The sequence below is a fragment of the Scophthalmus maximus genome, chromosome 20, assembly GCF_022379125.1.
Source record: "Scophthalmus maximus strain ysfricsl-2021 chromosome 20, ASM2237912v1, whole genome shotgun sequence".
In the NCBI taxonomy this organism is placed as follows: Eukaryota; Metazoa; Chordata; class Actinopteri; order Pleuronectiformes; family Scophthalmidae; genus Scophthalmus; species Scophthalmus maximus.
The window spans coordinates 806,318-822,412 of record NC_061534.1 but is presented as its reverse complement, the minus strand read 5'-3'; the positions used below and the strand labels follow the sequence as shown (position 1 = coordinate 822,412).

Here is a 16,095-nt window from a genome sequence, read left to right as displayed (position 1 = left end):
AGACGACAACAACGATTCTCTCGTCTTCGTGTTGAGCTCTGTCGTCGTCCTGCTTCACTGTGATTGGCTCAGGGCCGTCGGAGCAGCGATGTCCTGGTTCCCGCAGGTGGAGCTGCTCGTGCTGGTCGTCGCTCCGTCAAACCAGAGCCCAGAGAGAGAAAACACACAAAGTGCTGTTGAGTCAGAACAACGACGTCTGAACATGAATTATGAATTATTCCATTAAACAGGATCAATTTTACTGGTGATTGTAAAGTGTGAGCAGCTGTTCAGTGAACGCAGCGTAGCTTCTGTACATCTCTTCCACGTGGTGAAGCGCCTCACGCAGCAGCGTCGTCTCTCTGGTCCACGTTTCACTTCAGAAACTTTTAACTCGTCATTTTTGTGCCTTTTTTAAAAGTCTGTATTTTTGCCTTTTTTTCTTCACCTGCCAACTATCGAAACAGCTGCTGCTCGTCGAGCGAAACCAATCCTCTTCCATTTGAGTGTGTGTCTGTGCGTGAGTGTGTGTGTGTGTGACATTTTACCGCCAAGTCTCAAGCTCTGTATTTGTTACAACATCAAACCGACTTCAGACGACGAAACGTTTCGAGGATCAGCGTGAACTGAAGACATGTTTTTCGCTACTATTAATCATTTACTCGTTTTTAAAAAATGTAATATTGAAATTTCAACCAAACCTTTAAAGCCCCAGTGTGTAATTTTTGTAACCTCTTTGGCGCCATCTGGTGGTAAAGTGTCAAACCGCAACCAACCGGGCGACCGACAGGGGACACTTTATGGCGGCACAACGCTGATTCAATTTCCTGTTTCCGTCAGCGTCTGAAAATTCATTGTCAACGCGACGTGTTCTGGAGCGTTTAGTTCAACAACCGTATTTAACACGACGTAGAAACATGGAGACTCACACGGAGGTCGGTCCACCTCATGGAACTATATTTAACATATATGAACATAGAGTTATGGACAATATATTCAATTTTTGTGAATAAGTTCTTCTAAATATTACACACTAGCTTTACACAGTAAATTTAAAAAAATCTCAATCATTTCCATTAAATTCGAACATCCTCAGTTCACGCTCAACTCGGTGCACTGCTTGAGATTCTACTTGACATTATATAAAATTATTAATGAATCACTTTATATATTTATTTTTTTATTATTCACTTGTGAGTTAAATGAATGTGAAACTGAGAATATGGCAGGTCAGAGGTCAGAGGTCGTCTCATCAGAGTCACAATGTAACGATTGTAATCCGCAGATTCGAGCTCATTCACCAAAACGCCTCGTTTAGAAAAAGATGTTGAGAAGCTTCTTCACGTCCGCTCCGTATTCTCAGGTTTCCTTTCCTTCGCTCAGTCTTTTCATTCCACTTCTTTAGAGTCCGTCTGCCGTGACGTTTGAATGAATGTTCTGCTGAACAAGCATGCCATAGAAATGTTGCATTCCTGATGTTGCAGTCGAACGTGGGCTATATACTGATATTTATTGTAACACACTGGTTTTTGCTGCAAGAGTACTATTTTCAGTAACTATGTTATTTGTGTAATAAAGTGTCTGCAAAGCATCGACAACTCGTGGTTATTGTTGCGACAATCTGCTTCTTGGGACGTTTTGACGTTTTGAAGCTTCCAGTTTGGCCTTTTGTCCGTCGCCATCTTGTCTTTTGAAACCAGAAGTGACCATATTTGTTGAAGCCTGACTTCAGAGCAACACCTGCAACCTGCACCCATTGGACGGTACTTCCTGTCAATCACACTGTCTATATCCATTTGACTGTAAATGGACCATAATGTACAAAATTAACATCGTCCTGTTATTGAATAAGACTTGAAATTAGACATCGAACCATAAACTCCTCGGGAAAATGTTTTACTGACGTTATGAATCAAGTGAGAAGTAGAGTCACGTTCTCATAGTCGCCCTCTGCTGGTCAGTTCACAGAATACAGGCTTCACACACTTCAGCATTGGCTTCAAGGAGTTCAGTCTACTCCCCCACACCCACGTGTGTACGGTGGCCCTGAAGTGCAAAACACAACAGCATTGACGTCGACTGGAAACTAATCTAGTTCACGGCCACTTCTCTGCGCCGCAACTCGTGGAAAAGTTTTGACTAGTGAGTGAAGTTGTCAAACTGATGAGACAAAACATGGCACCAAGTCTCCAACTAGTGCCAACAAAGATCCAACTGATATTGGCTGCAGCAAATCCTTCATGATAAAGATAATGATGATGAAACATTTTTAAATGTTCTTTTGTTTGTCAGTTGTGGACACGAGACATTTGGTTTGACTACACACTTACATCTGCTGTCACTCAGGTGAACAGTCGAGCTGCAGTGATTCGTCAGGGAATTGAACTCCGGGGGTTCGATTCCTCTATAAGCTTGATTATACAAGTGTGCAGCCTTTTTACCATTTAAAGGTGCCGGGACCTTTTCGAACCCTGAGCTGCAGCATCTTTTCTGTCTCAGTCGTCATCATCACGGCCACCGAATAAACACGAGCCTCACGGCCACATCACCTGCGGCTCACGGGATTAAACCCAATAAGCGGCTTTGCGTTGAGAATAGACACGATAAGAAGTGGAGTCGTCTGAGACGATGCGTAGCAAACGCTCACACACTGACCGTCTGCCGGTCGGCCTCGTTCACACCTGACGGAGGTTCGACAGAGAAACCATCAGGACCCGACACTGAACGGTGAGTCGGCTGCTCATCATGAGGCCCACGCTGTTCTGTGGATGTTGTGGCTGTTTATGAATGTGGAGATTTAAACGTGATCGTGACGTATGAGAGTGAGAATTCAACATCAGTCGTCTAAGTGGATGTATTATTATTTCCCACATTATGAAGGAAATCCCAGAACGTTCCTTCACGTTCCCTCACGTTCCCTCACGTTCCTTCACGTTCCCTCATGTTCCCTCATGTTCCTTCACGTTCCCTCATGTTCCCTCACGTTCCTTCACGTTCCCTCACGTTCCTTCACGTTCCTTCACGTTCCCTCACGTTCCTTCACGTTCCCTCATGTTCCTTCACGTTCCCTCACGTTCCCTCATGTTCCTTCACGTTCCCTCATGTTCCTTCACGTTCCTTCACGTTCCCTCATGTTCCCTCATGTTCCTTCACGTTCCCTCACGTTCCTTCACGTTCCCTCATGTTCCTTCACGTTCCTTCACGTTCCCTCACGTTCCTTCACGTTCCCTCATGTTCCTTCACGTTCCCTCACGTTCCCTCACGTTCCCTCATGTTCCTTCACGTTCCCTCATGTTCCTTCACGTTCCCTCACGTTCCTTCACGTTCCTTCACGTTCCCTCACGTTCCCTCACGTTCCCTCACGTTCCTTCACGTTCCCTCACGTTCCCTCACGTTCCTTCACGTTCCTTCACGTTCCCTCATGCTCCCTCATGTTCCCTCACGTTCCCTCATGTTCCCTCTCGTTCCTTCACGTTCCTTCACGTTCCCTCATGCTCCCTCATGTTCCCTCACGTTCCCTCATGTTCCTTCACGTTCCTTCACGTTCCCTCATGTTCCTTCACGTTCCTTCATGTTCCTTCACGTTCCTTCACGTTCCCTCATGTTCCTTCACGTTCCCTCATGCTCCCTTGCTTCCAACCAGTCACTCAGTATCCCGTCTGACAACAGTTGTGTACATTTGTTCTCTTTGACCTCTTTCAGCTCATGTGCTGGATTTCAGAATGAGTAAGCGGGGGAGGAGGAGGAGCAGCAGGAGGAAGAGCTCCAGCAGCAGCAAGCGTGAGTCGCAGCTTTGGCCGCCAGCGGCGGCGGGGGTGGAGGTGGGGGTTAGTGCGATGAGGTTAATCTGCTTAAGCCAGTCACATTCTTCCCACACCTGCATGAAGGTTCTTCACACCAACAGGGAAGGAGGTGGCTACTGGGTCATGGGTTTCACAGTCTATGTCTTTATTGTTATCTGGATCTGCTCTGGATCGTGTTCGTTTGGACAAACTTCTATAACTTTTGAAGATTCATAGAAACTGTTGATTCTCTCCTGAATCCACATGACCTCAGCTACACATTGCTGGAAGTTACTGTCAAAGGGCTGAATTAATCCGACCCCCTTTATGAAACTACATTTAAATCCACTAAATCCAGAATTGTGTGTTTCTTTCATCAACATGTTGAACAAGTTCGTTGGTGTTTCTCTTGCAGAGAGTGTCTCACCGTACATCTGTCACAAGCAGAACAAGAGTAACAGTATCAGCTACAAAGACGACGTCATAGAAAAAGGTGAAACGGACTCGTTCCGAAGGGAAAGTGTTCTGTTTGCATCTGAGGACGAGGAAAAGTCCAACTATTCTGCTCCCAAAGAGAAAAGATTCAAACAAGATTATCGCGTGAATTCAAATCCGAACCAAAAGAGTATTTATACGAAAACGACGGAGGACAAAGACAAAGGGGTGAAGATCGTGACGTCGGTGTCCGTCAGCGACCTAGAAGATTCCTCCCCGAACATCACGTTTCAGCAGCTACATGAAGCCTTGTCCGAAAACCCGAGCCACTGCTCAACAACGCCGGTGACCAACATCGTGAAAATCAACTGCAGTGGGTCCCAGGTGAAACTCGAAATTCAAGAAATTCTGCAGCTCAACGCTTCTGACGTCAAGACCACGTTTGTTTTCACGAATGAAAAAGGGGGCGGTGCTGAGACGGCCGTTGAGAGCAAAGGTGGGGGGGCGTGGACTCCAGATAACGAGTCATATGAGCAGCTGCAACAAAATGTGACCAATCACAGCGCAGATAAAAATTACAGATTTACTTTTGGCAGCACGAGCGACCAAATAAGTGATTCAAACTCTAAAATATGGGACGATCCGAACTACTGTCGCTGCTGCGCTGGTCACAGACAACAAGTACCCACCGACTGTACTTGGGCCAACCGTCCATCGAGCCCCCCGTTGCTGTTGAACCTCCGACCTCAGGAGGAGAGGAAGCATCTTCACAAGAGGTTCAGCATCGATCAGTTCTGGGACATTCCTCCGCCCCAGGAGTTTGCAGATGGTAAATACAACACTCTAGAGGACCTGTCGCTCGACCTGGCTTCCTGCAGGATTGGAACATGTAGTCCCTTTGATGAAGAATCCGGATTCCCTTATTCCGCCAAAGATCTGGCGCCTTCTTTTGATCAATTATCGGAATCGGACAACTACGAGCCCATGTTCATGAGACCCTCACTGTCTACCAACAGGTCCAGCTTCACCAAAGAATTCATCAGCTCTCAGAAGAGAAAGTCCTGGATTAGGAACAACAGTATCGCCACAGTCGAACACAGAGCGTGTCCCTCGGCACAGAAGAGGCGGCAGACGTTTCCTGGGATGTCAGAAGATCTGGGATTGATGCAAGAGGATCTGCTGCTGCCCTATGGCGAGTCTTTTTCCTCTTTGACGATGTGCTCATGTCCTCTCCAAGCAGAGAGGCTGGGGAGGTGTCACCATGGTGATGACAAGTTCCCTGCATTGGACACGCCTGACTCCGAAATCCCAAGTGACCAGCCATCATTGCTCAGCTCGTCCCGTAAGACCAGCACTGAAGATCATCCTGACGACACGTTCGCTGTCTGCACACAGCGTCCTGGAGGAAGCAGCGTCAGTTACCGTCGCAAAGGCCTCAGACACCTGGACAAAGACTTCAAACAGAGCATCTGTAAAGACGTGGATAGTCCGGACACCGATGACTGTGATTGTAAAGTTGATCTAAGTGAAGTAGCAGACAGTGGGTTTGACCAAGACATGGGGGAAGTAGAATATCTCAGCCCAGAGCCCCCAACGGAGGAGCTCAGTCAAAGAGCCCTCGCCATACAAGTCATCCCTCCGTCCTGCAGCGGCTCGGAGGAGGAAATGCTCCCGAGCAACCTCGTCATGCCGATCCAAGAGGATCCAATCTCATCTCTACCTAAACGCAAATCCTCCGTCATGACTCTAACTGTTGGTGGACTGGAACAAAGATTCCTGCAGGTAGACCGCAGATCATCTCAGGGTAGTCGTGTGGAAAAACCTCTTACAAGTACTTTGGACGACTCCTGCGTGTCCGCTTTCCAGCACATTGACGTACAATCACTGAACTCCAACGAGGTGACCGAGAGTGAATCTAAACCACCTGGTGAAGAAACAGGAAACTCGTCTCTGCCACTGACGACAGAGCAGACGAATGATCTGCAACCTCCAGTCGCTGCTTCCTGTCCAGAAATCTGCGTCAAGGAGCAGCACCTTGAATCCAACAAGGCCCACAAACAGATCGTGTCCAGGTGTAAGTTACGTTACTGTTTGTCTTTCTGCTCTCAAATATATATCACCTTATTTCAGGTGGCTGTTTACTCAAGAGTTCTTCACCTCCTCCAGGTTCCTTTGAGGCCAAAGAGCATCTGAAGCCCGTGATGCATAAGGAGGCCGAGAGCGGCGGCGGTGGCGTCTCGGACCACTGGGCCAGGAGACGAAAGCTCTTCAAGGACAGTCAGCAGTGGAGCTCGGCCGGAGGAAGCTCCATCACCAGCGACGTAGCAGAGGAATCAGGTAACTCACACTCAGAGGCTCCGTCCTCCATCTTCACACCCACTCAATCATCAACAGCATCTACAAGATTGAGGTTTAAGGTGAAGAAGTTGATTCAAACACTGTGTATTGTTTTTTTTTTCCAGTATCAGAGGAAACTCGCTCGATGGATATGACGATTCGAGACAATGAAGACGGAGGTTTTTATACGGAGACTTTCCACTCATCAGCGTGGATCTACCAGGGAGACCACGTGGACTCGGGGGTCGCTCCTCCCACCCTCAACGCCCGAACACGAGCGGTTTCAAGTGAGCTGCAGATGTTCTGAAGGGTCGTCCTTCTGTTGTCTTGTCTCCTGCTCTTTGTCTGATTGACACTGACTCACACTGAATCTCCTCCTTCCAGTTCGCGAGAGGACCGTCCGGATCAACAAAGGGGCCGGAGAGTTTCCCTGGGGCTTTCGAATTCAGTTTTCTAAACCCATTGTGGTCACAGAGGTCGACACAAGTAAGTGAATTCCTAAGTTTCAGTGGTCAATCAGGAGACTCCGCTTCCCAGAAACTCACCGCCGGGTTCGGGTGCTTTCACTTCAGGAGAAAAGATGTTGTTCACAAAGCATCTTCGTCTGTTTGACTGGTCAGAGTCATGTGATCTGGAAACTGATTCTCGGTAAGTGAAGCTCAATTGTTTCATGTGGTTTCAGACGGAGCCGCTGAAGAAGCAGGACTGATGGTTGGAGACTTTGTCCTGGCCGTCAACGGGACCGACGTCACCAGCATCCCTCACTCCGAGGCCGCCGAACTGGCCCGGCAAGGTACGTGTTGCCACGGTGACGATCACACAGATCACACTCGAACCACAAAGTGTTTGACTCTGATCTGAGACGAAGACTCTTAACGCAGCAGCGTTGGGAAGTGACATTTAAACTGTAGAACTACTGATCTAAGCTAATTACAAATGTACAACTAAATATCAAAGTCAAAAAACACAAAAAATGTGACTGGATCAAAAGTCCATTTTGACTCTTGTGGCAGACAAACACATCACTGACACTTGCACGATTGAGATGTGACGCCAACAACAGGCGAGCAAATGAAACGCACCCTTACAAACCCTAACTACTATTTCTCCAGGTTTGACAGTATAACGTAAGAAGAACAACAGCTGGAAGACTTAATATGATTTCATGAGGAAAAGTAAAATCTTTGAATCAAGTTTGAGTCTTGAGAAAACAGAGAAACTTTAATTAGTGTTGTTGATGTTGCTGTTGTAGGTCCAGATGATCTAACACTGACGATTGGGTCGGACATCGCTCGCGGTCCCAACACCCCCCGGCCGGCGTGTCGGGGTTACCTCCACAAACGTACCCAGTCCGGTCTGATCAAAGGTTGGAGGAAGAGGTGGTTTGTCCTCACGCACGACTGCTGTCTTCACTACTACAGACACAAGCGGGTGAGTGAGGTCGTGTGATCTGGTTTCTGAAGAACGGAAAAAACGCACAAATATTGAAAAAACATTTTTGGACTTAACATCACGTCCACGACAGGACGAAGGGAAGAGGCGAGATGAGTCGGCGGTGAAGCTGGAGGGAGCCGAGGTCGGACCGGACGTGTCCCTGGGGAAACCGTTCGCCTTCAAGTGTCGTCCTCCGTCTGGGAGTCGGGTTTTCTTCTTCTGTGCGACGAGCAACCAGGAAATGAAAAGGTCAAACACAGGAAACATATTATATAATCACTTGTCAATCAATATTCTGAGATCCATGCTGCTGCGCTGCTCGTCTCAGTCCGGACTGTGAACGTGAACTTCTGACCGTGTTGAGTTCCTTGAATTCGTCACGTTTGACCGGTGACTTCCTGGTTTCAGGTGGCTGGACGCGATGGAGCGAGCGACTCATCCCGTCACACAGGTAACGTCTGAATCTGTTTGTTGAAGAGTCGCCCGCTGCTGTTGTGACTGTGACACCATGGATGTGTCGCGTTTATCTCTCGGCCTAAATAAAGCTAATCCCCTGGCTGACCTGCTTTTGTAGAGCCACGTGTGGGTGGACGTCACCAGACACAACTCCAGTCTGCCCCCGCTGGCCGTGAAGAGTCCCGAGTGTCTCGGTCTGCTGCACAAACTGGACAAGAGCAAGGACGCGTGGCTGCAGCACTACTGCATCCTGAAGGACGGCTGCCTCTACCTGTACAGCGGCATCAGAGCCACTCGAGCACACGGTACCAATATGAACGTTTCTCCGACTGGAGCGCAGAAGGGATTTGACACGTAATCATATTTTGATTGATAATTCTAAGATGACAGACGGTTGTCCCCTCCTCCTCCTCCGGTCGCTTCAGGTGCCATCTACCTTCAGGGATACTCGGTGCGAGAGCAGACGCACGGATTCAGGAAGTCCACCATCGAGCTGAAGCCTCCGTCTGAGGAGTTCAAGACTTTCTACTTCTGCGCTGAGAATCCAAACGAGAACAAACGGTGAGGAGATGGTTTTCATCTGTGTTACTATACAACTCAAGTCATGAAGAACGTGTCAAGCTTTCATTGGAGTTTTCCTTAGAACGGAAACTCACCGTCCACCGTGACAACTTCCTCCTTACGACTCTGGGTTCATGTTCAGTTTTTCTGATTCAATCTAAATGTTTCCAGTGTTTGATTCTTACTTCTAATCCCAAGATGTTCCGAACATGTCCCGCTGTTGAAGACTCTGACTCCTTCCTCAGGTGGATCGGGGCTCTGAGAGCGTCAGTGCAGAAGTGGCTGCCGCTGCATCAGGCGCTGCAGGAGCTCATGAACCGACCGGCCGAGGAAACACGCATGTGAGACGCACTTTGTCTCAGATCATCGGTGGATCGTGTCCCTCAGGACGTCAACCTCAGGTCCACATCAGAAAGTATGAGAAACGTTAATAAAAACTCTATATTTTGCACCTCCATTGTTTTTCTTCACACTTTCACTCATTTCTCTTCTGGTTCATCCGACACTTTGTCATGAAATGATCATTTTAGATCCCGTGTCCTTCGACCTTTAACCTGATGATCCTCAGATCAAATCATTTACCATCGTGTCTTCTTCTTTTCTTTATGAATCTTTCTTTCTTCCTCTTACTGAAACTCGTACCAGCACTTTATTTAGCATATGGACTTTTTTTTCTTTATGATTCTGTTCTACAAAGTTTTTCTGCTCCACTGTAAAGTCGCCTTTAGATCACATGATTTTGATACTGCTTTTGTGCACTGTAAAAGAAGATGTAGTGAAGTGTAAATAAATAAATTCTACAATCAAATCCAGAGTCTTTAATTTATCCATCATCTGTCATCCATTTTGTCCCTTTTGGATCGGGATAATCGGGCGCATCCAGGATTTATATTTCACTTCCTTTAACATGGACTTCTTATTGTTATTTATAGATTATTATTCAACCTTTTATCCAGTAGAACTTTAAATGTCTTTAACTCTTCATGGAAACAAAAGGAAACAAACGTGACTGATCATCATCTTCCAGCTGAAACTCTTCCATCGGACAGAAACGTAAAAACAAGATTTTCAGTTTGAAAGAAGCTTTAATCGTCTTAACAGTCATTGGTTAACATCAAGCGTACATTTTCAGTTTGGCTTCAGGAATCGATAGAAGTGCATAAGAGTGACGTTACATACAGGACGCGGTGAAACGGGTCGTTCGCCCGTCGAGTTTCAAATCAAAGAAACGCTGATGAATACAAAAGCACGTCGCTGCCACATCAGAGAAAAGAAAAAGATCTGTATCATGTTGCAATGTGAAATAGTCGGTTTTAAGATGAAAAGATGGTTTGAAGATAATTGTACTTTTTCCCAAAAAAATTTCCACCTGCTGATCTGACACACAACTCTGAAGTAACCATTCAGAAAAATTAATGTCCAGATGTGTGTTGGATTATTAATACCTTGGTGATTATTAATGACCTTGGTGACCTGCAGGTCAAATCATAAAGACAGAACTTCACCTGTTTTACTCAGATTCAACAGTTTTTACCAGTTTTCTACCACAGATCAATTTGAAAAGACGCCGTCGACACCCGAGGGTTCGAACCTCATGACGTTCGTCAAGCGTTGGTGTAAAGTGTAGAGTCACGACTGTGCAGAAACTCGAGGGGCGTTCGGACGCTTCACAGAACCGTGAGTGTAAAGTGTTCACATGGCTCGTTTATGTACAATATTGCAGCGTTGACTGTGAACAGCTGGTGCCACGGCGGAGACAACATCAAGGTCGACGCCCGACTTTACTGTCGTAGAGGCATCGGGATCACATCCGTTACCAGCTGTGTGAGGGAACACACACACACACACACACACACACACACACACACACACACACACACACACACACACACACACACACACACACACACACACACACACACACACACACACACACACACACACACACACACACACACACACGACCAATGTACAAAACTAGAGATGCGGCAACATGGTATTTCTGAAGCCGACACATTCCCGACCACATCAGCCAACAACCGATAAACAGGAGCAGAGAAACACTGAGGTGATACTCGTCTGACGTCTGAGCACGAGAGGAAGAGAATTATTCATTATGATTTATTAGTTGCCCAAAAATTGTTTTAAATGTTTATTTTCTACATTCAAGGTATCGTCTAATCTTTGAGCTCTATGTTTAACGTCAGTCCAACATTTGAATATGACCAGTGGTCACGAAACCTCTAGAAACAAGCCGCAACTTAACCGTGCACGTGGGCGCCCCCTGGTGCTTAACACGTAACGACGCTCACAAATATTTGCGCAAATGACGAGAATAAGCACAAATGTTCCAGCGACCAAACACATTGTTTCGGGTCGTCACGGCGACTCCAAGGAGCTGATGACATAATCATATTGTTCTTGGTTGGAGTCCAGTTGGTTCAAAAACTCTCTACGTTTTGCATAAACATACTTTAATTCTCCTCCTCTTTTCGTGAACAGGTTTTGATGGAGTATCAATCAGGGTTTTTCTCCCCATTTCATGTTAAATAAGTTTAAAACACTACTGATACTGACTCAACTTCATAAAAGAGCAATAAATAAATTAGAAGCAAACTAAAAATGATCATCCTAACTTGACAGTAGTATGCAGTGTCATAATCTGAAAGGAAAACTAAAACCCAACAACAACATATATCTTCAAACCTCCATGAACACGACTGGACACAGATTCTGGCCCAACAGGCCCGTTGCCGGTCGTGACGTGTGCTGCTTCTCTTCGTCCCGAACGGAACAAACACACGACACCGTCAATAAGTAGCTTCACTAGTTATTGCTAAGTTTAAATGATTCACATTTTTTTTTCAAACCTCTGTAACCTCGTTACAGTGCGAGGACTAATTTTAGGAATATTTCTTCACAACGTTATGTGTACTACGGTACAGTACAAGGAAACCCCCCCCCCAGTTAATGATATAACAAGATTATCAGACTGTCTGCTTAAACAACTGTTTATAATCTGAGTACAAAGAGACCAAGCTGGAAATAGCACCTGAACCCCGAGAGGGGGCGGAGGACGCCTAGAATTAAAAAAAGGCCTCCGCTGTGCGTTCATGTCTTGTTCCTGGTGAACACCCGCTCCCCCCGCAGGGTCAGGTGCTGCAGCTGGTACTGCAACACCTCAGTGTCTGACGACTCTTTGATACTGATTTTGTCCAGGTTGAGGTAGTCCAGGGACTTGGACTGGGCCCCCTTCCCTTTGAGCAGACATAGGGGCAGCGGGGCATGCAGACCCCTCCCCGGCTCCCCGTGGGCCAGGGACCTGAGGAAGGTGTCACTCGAGCTGGGCATGCGCCTCCGTCTCCGCCCGTTGGCCGCGGGGATGTCGTAGGGTTGATAGTAGCGGCTCTTCCCTTTGAAGATTCGTGACGACCGGTGGACGCCCAAGTCAGCGGACTTGGGGACGCTGCTCTGGATGGAGCTGGACACGGCCTCCGGTACGGAGCCCTTCTCTGGAGCGCCCTCTGACAACTTGTGGGCCAGTTTGAGCAGCTCCTCGCCGGTGGTGAAGCCCACCAGGTAGTTTGAGTCCATGTGCAGGATCTGGTACCCTGCCACCGTTCCTCTGATGGGCGAACACGGGGTGCTGGCACAGCGAGGCCGCTCGACTTCTGGTTTCAACGTGGCTTTCATCTCAGCTGCAGCACAGATGGACACGTGTGTCCTGGACACTCCACTGATATCCATTTCCATCCTTACAGACATTTCCTGAGCGAAGGAAGGAAGGTCGAGAAAAACAAACATCAGTCTGGAACATCTGGAACAAAAACAATCCAACACATCATGAAACTTTGCCACCTTAAACCTTCATCTTGCAAATGCTGTTCAACTGACACAATCAGGCCCAGCGAGAACTTCAGATTAGAGACAGCAACACAAACAACAGAATCAGTGGATCCATTTCCAAAAAGTGCAGAACATTTATTCAGCTTCTTCGTAGACGACGTCCAACATGCTACGTTCCAAAAATCAAAGTCACCTCTGTGAATGTTTGCTACTCACATTCGGTAGAAAGGTGTCGCACTAGTCTCGCTCTGGTCCACTTGGGACCTGTTGTTGCTCTCTGACACTGTAGTGGGCGCTGTGGACCAGCTCATAGCAAAGAAAGAGGAAGTATGGAGCACCAGCTTCTGCCCCAGGACAAATTTGGACTTTACTATTATACAAACCCCTAATTAGCTTCACTACCTAATCAAATGGATCCACCATAATAATGGCAACCCTCCACGGATAAAACTGAAACAAACCTTTAGTCAAAACAGGATAAAAAGATGGATGACTCGTCTTCACAGCCAAAAACATCTCGCATACGGGCACCACCATCTTGTGTTGGTGGAAGTAGTGATCGTTGAGTGGAGACGTGGTATCAAGGTCCCACTTGACCGATGCAAATGAGTCCAACGCACCTATCAATCATGACGTGTTATGGTGCGTTTCATACCTCGAAAACTCTGAATTACCGACCTACTGTCTGTGGACGTGTTACTACGGCGTTGGTACGCGTGAAATGACGCTTAATGCGTTAATATGAACTGGTTTTGCTGACAGTGGTTAGCAGGCGTCCATCTTGTTCTTCGACTTCCAACCAAATATGCGACCGGAACGAAATCAACTCGGGTTATTCTGGTGTGCCGAGGTATAATGGAACGCAGAATCAGCCGGTTGTGAGACTTCAAGATGGCCGCACCCGTATCCGGGGGTATTTCAGCTTCATTTTTGAACAACGGAAGGAAGTGGAGACGTGTCGTCATCATGAAACTTCAACACTGTCCGGAATCTTCCCAGAATCAATGCACTGGTAATATTCTGAATATCCAAAACATCACATCACAACATTTTTCTTGGTAAAAAACATTCACCAAGAGAAGCTGCTGACAGTTTCCTGTTCGTGATTGTCGAGGGAAAATCTGTCCTGACTCTCAGAATGTTGAGTGTTGTTAAAAGGTCGGCCCTTTGTCCTTAATGTACCGAGACAGAGGCCGAGCGTTTCTATGGAGACAGACATTCTGTCTGTTTCATGACGACATTATTCTGAGAGTTAAATACGTCACTCTGACTGGGCTGGGGAGGTTTTTCGGTGACCCCATGCACTGACCACTTGTTGAACTGTGCAACGAATCAGAAATCTCCTCAATATATTGAGCTCCTTCAGACGTCATCCACGGTCTCCATCTTCCTGAGTCAACAGCATCTATGAAGCAGACGTTGCAGTTGATGGGGGCAGCACACAGGTGAGTTTCAAGGGAATTCTGGGGACCCCAGGCAATTAGAGGGGGGGGGATTACATCGAGAAGCTTACATCGACCCCCTACCACCATCATTCTCATTTAGACATTCTAGTCTTTGACCAAACCTATAAAATAACAGTGCGTTTGGCAGAAAGATCGCAGCTCTGACCAAATTGTCGTTCTCTGTCTCCAGGTTTGTCACAAAATGTTGTCATCACTGGGGATTTTTACGTAATCAGCTGTTCTCTGGGGGGGGGGGGGGGCTGCTCTTCCGACCCTGTAGCAACGCCCCTGGCAGCACCGTGGTGCAGGTGGTGGGTCCAGGGCCTCGGAACCAGAGACAAGGATCAGCCATGACAGCTGCGGTGCTCTGGTTGTGTGAAAATGCATTTTTAATATCAATCTTTAATATTTAATCGTATAAAACCGTTCGACCCCAAAAGAAATGTGTTTTCTTTGTCGCAGCTGCTGCCACAGAGGAACCGACCGGAACAGGAGCGGAGCTGCGGGCGGACGGAGCCGAGCCGAACCGAGCCGAGCCGAGTCGAACCGAACCGAGCCGAGTCGAACCGAGCCGAGTCGAGTCGAACCGAGCCGAGTCGGAGGGGAAGAGGCATCTCTGTGCTCCGCCGCTGCAGCACCAGGCCCCAGCAGCGGAGCCATGAGGCTCGATGATGCTGCTGCTCGGGTCCGTGCGTGAGGACGAGGAGGCCGAGCGAGCGGCGACAGGCCCGGGACACCTCGTCCTCTGCCGCGGCGGCACCACCACACCTGCCCCGGGGCCCCGGGGCCCGGAGACCCGGCCGGTGGGTCCTCGGGGCCCCGGGGCAGGTGGGTCCTCGGGGCCCCGGCTCCTGACGTGACGCACCGATCGGTTTTAAAACACATTTGATTTGATTGACAGATCGAGTCTGAGGCCGCGGACTGAGGATGAAGAGGATGAAGAGGATGAAGATGAATTCATCATTTTCTGTTTCACGTCAAATCATCTGCGGTGAATAAACCGAATAGACTCAGAACAGACAAACCTGCGCGACGCTCCGATGCTCGCTCCTCTCTGCTCGGCGTCAGACTCCGCTCCCTCCCCGGTTCCGTCAACAGCGGCGGAAGCAACACTTCCGGTCTGTGTTTTATTTTTTTATTGCGGTCGTAATAACAATTTCCATCAATCTGTTTTGAATTATAAACAAAGTTATTTTATTCCCCACATATTTTTTTACGGTTAAACACACGTGAACATTTTCTTCAGTTACACTGAATCAACATTATTATATTTCACACTGCTGCACGAGGAGGCCTGTGTCCGTCAGAAAGAAGATTTGATTATTAATGAACATGTTGCGATGTGGTTTTGTATATTTATATTACACCTCAGACTGTATTACTGATATATCATTTTATTCTATATGTATGTATTCATCTTCATCTGGATAGTTTTGCTTTTCCTCAGACCCTCTCCTCCCTTTCACTATTTAATCATTTAATTGTTATCTTTGTTGACTCCTCAGGTCCATCAGATTATTGCTGATTTATTAATTGTTTTTGTTCTGTGCTACTTCTACAAACTGTGTTATACAAATAAAGTTAATCAATTGATTTCATCCTCATTGTTAGCAATACATTTCAGTTTTTCTCCCTCACCTCTTCAGTATAAATCGTCACAAACACATGGATAATTTGTATATTTATATACAAATATATATAAATATATATTTATATATAAACGCATCAACAGCCATGTTGTTTATCTGCTTGTGGGCACCGCTGCGAGAAAAGGGAGGAAAAAAACGAGGAGCACGCGAACGCCACATTGTGACGCAGGG

The 16,095-nt window shown here is 47.1% G+C and overlaps 2 protein-coding genes across 4 annotated transcripts; one reads left to right on the top strand and one right to left on the bottom strand.

Annotated features, from left to right (window-relative positions):
- The first annotated feature begins 3,686 nt into the window (after positions 1 to 3,686).
- On the top strand, positions 3,687 to 10,049 carry pdzph1 (PDZ and pleckstrin homology domains 1). 2 transcript variants are annotated; one of them, XM_035607249.2, is made up of 12 exons: positions 3,687 to 3,759; positions 4,177 to 6,270; positions 6,363 to 6,533; positions 6,659 to 6,820; positions 6,918 to 7,019; positions 7,216 to 7,326; positions 7,786 to 7,964; positions 8,059 to 8,216; positions 8,376 to 8,418; positions 8,542 to 8,728; positions 8,849 to 8,984; positions 9,230 to 10,048. In XM_035607249.2, the coding sequence occupies exons 1-12, from the start codon at positions 3,702 to 3,704 to the stop codon at positions 9,327 to 9,329; spliced, it is 3,501 nt and encodes a 1,166-aa protein (XP_035463142.1). In that variant the 5' UTR covers positions 3,687 to 3,701; the 3' UTR covers positions 9,330 to 10,048. The 2 variants fall into 2 exon arrangements, with proteins under 2 accessions (XP_035463142.1, XP_035463141.1); XM_035607248.2 differs by lacking the exon at positions 3,687 to 3,759 and having other exon boundaries at positions 3,897 to 6,270; positions 9,230 to 10,049.
- Positions 10,050 to 16,059, bottom strand: macir (macrophage immunometabolism regulator). 2 transcript variants are annotated; one of them, XM_035607257.2, is made up of 2 exons: positions 15,301 to 16,059; positions 10,050 to 12,752 (listed from the first exon to the last, which is right to left on the bottom strand). In XM_035607257.2, exon 2 carries the CDS (start codon positions 12,747 to 12,749, stop codon positions 12,096 to 12,098), a length of 654 nt encoding a protein of 217 aa, XP_035463150.1. In that variant the 5' UTR covers positions 12,750 to 12,752; positions 15,301 to 16,059; the 3' UTR covers positions 10,050 to 12,095. The 2 variants fall into 2 exon arrangements, with proteins under 2 accessions (XP_035463150.1, XP_035463152.1); XM_035607259.2 differs by lacking the exon at positions 15,301 to 16,059 and adding an exon at positions 13,292 to 15,066.
- Positions 16,060 to 16,095: the final 36 nt, after the last annotated feature.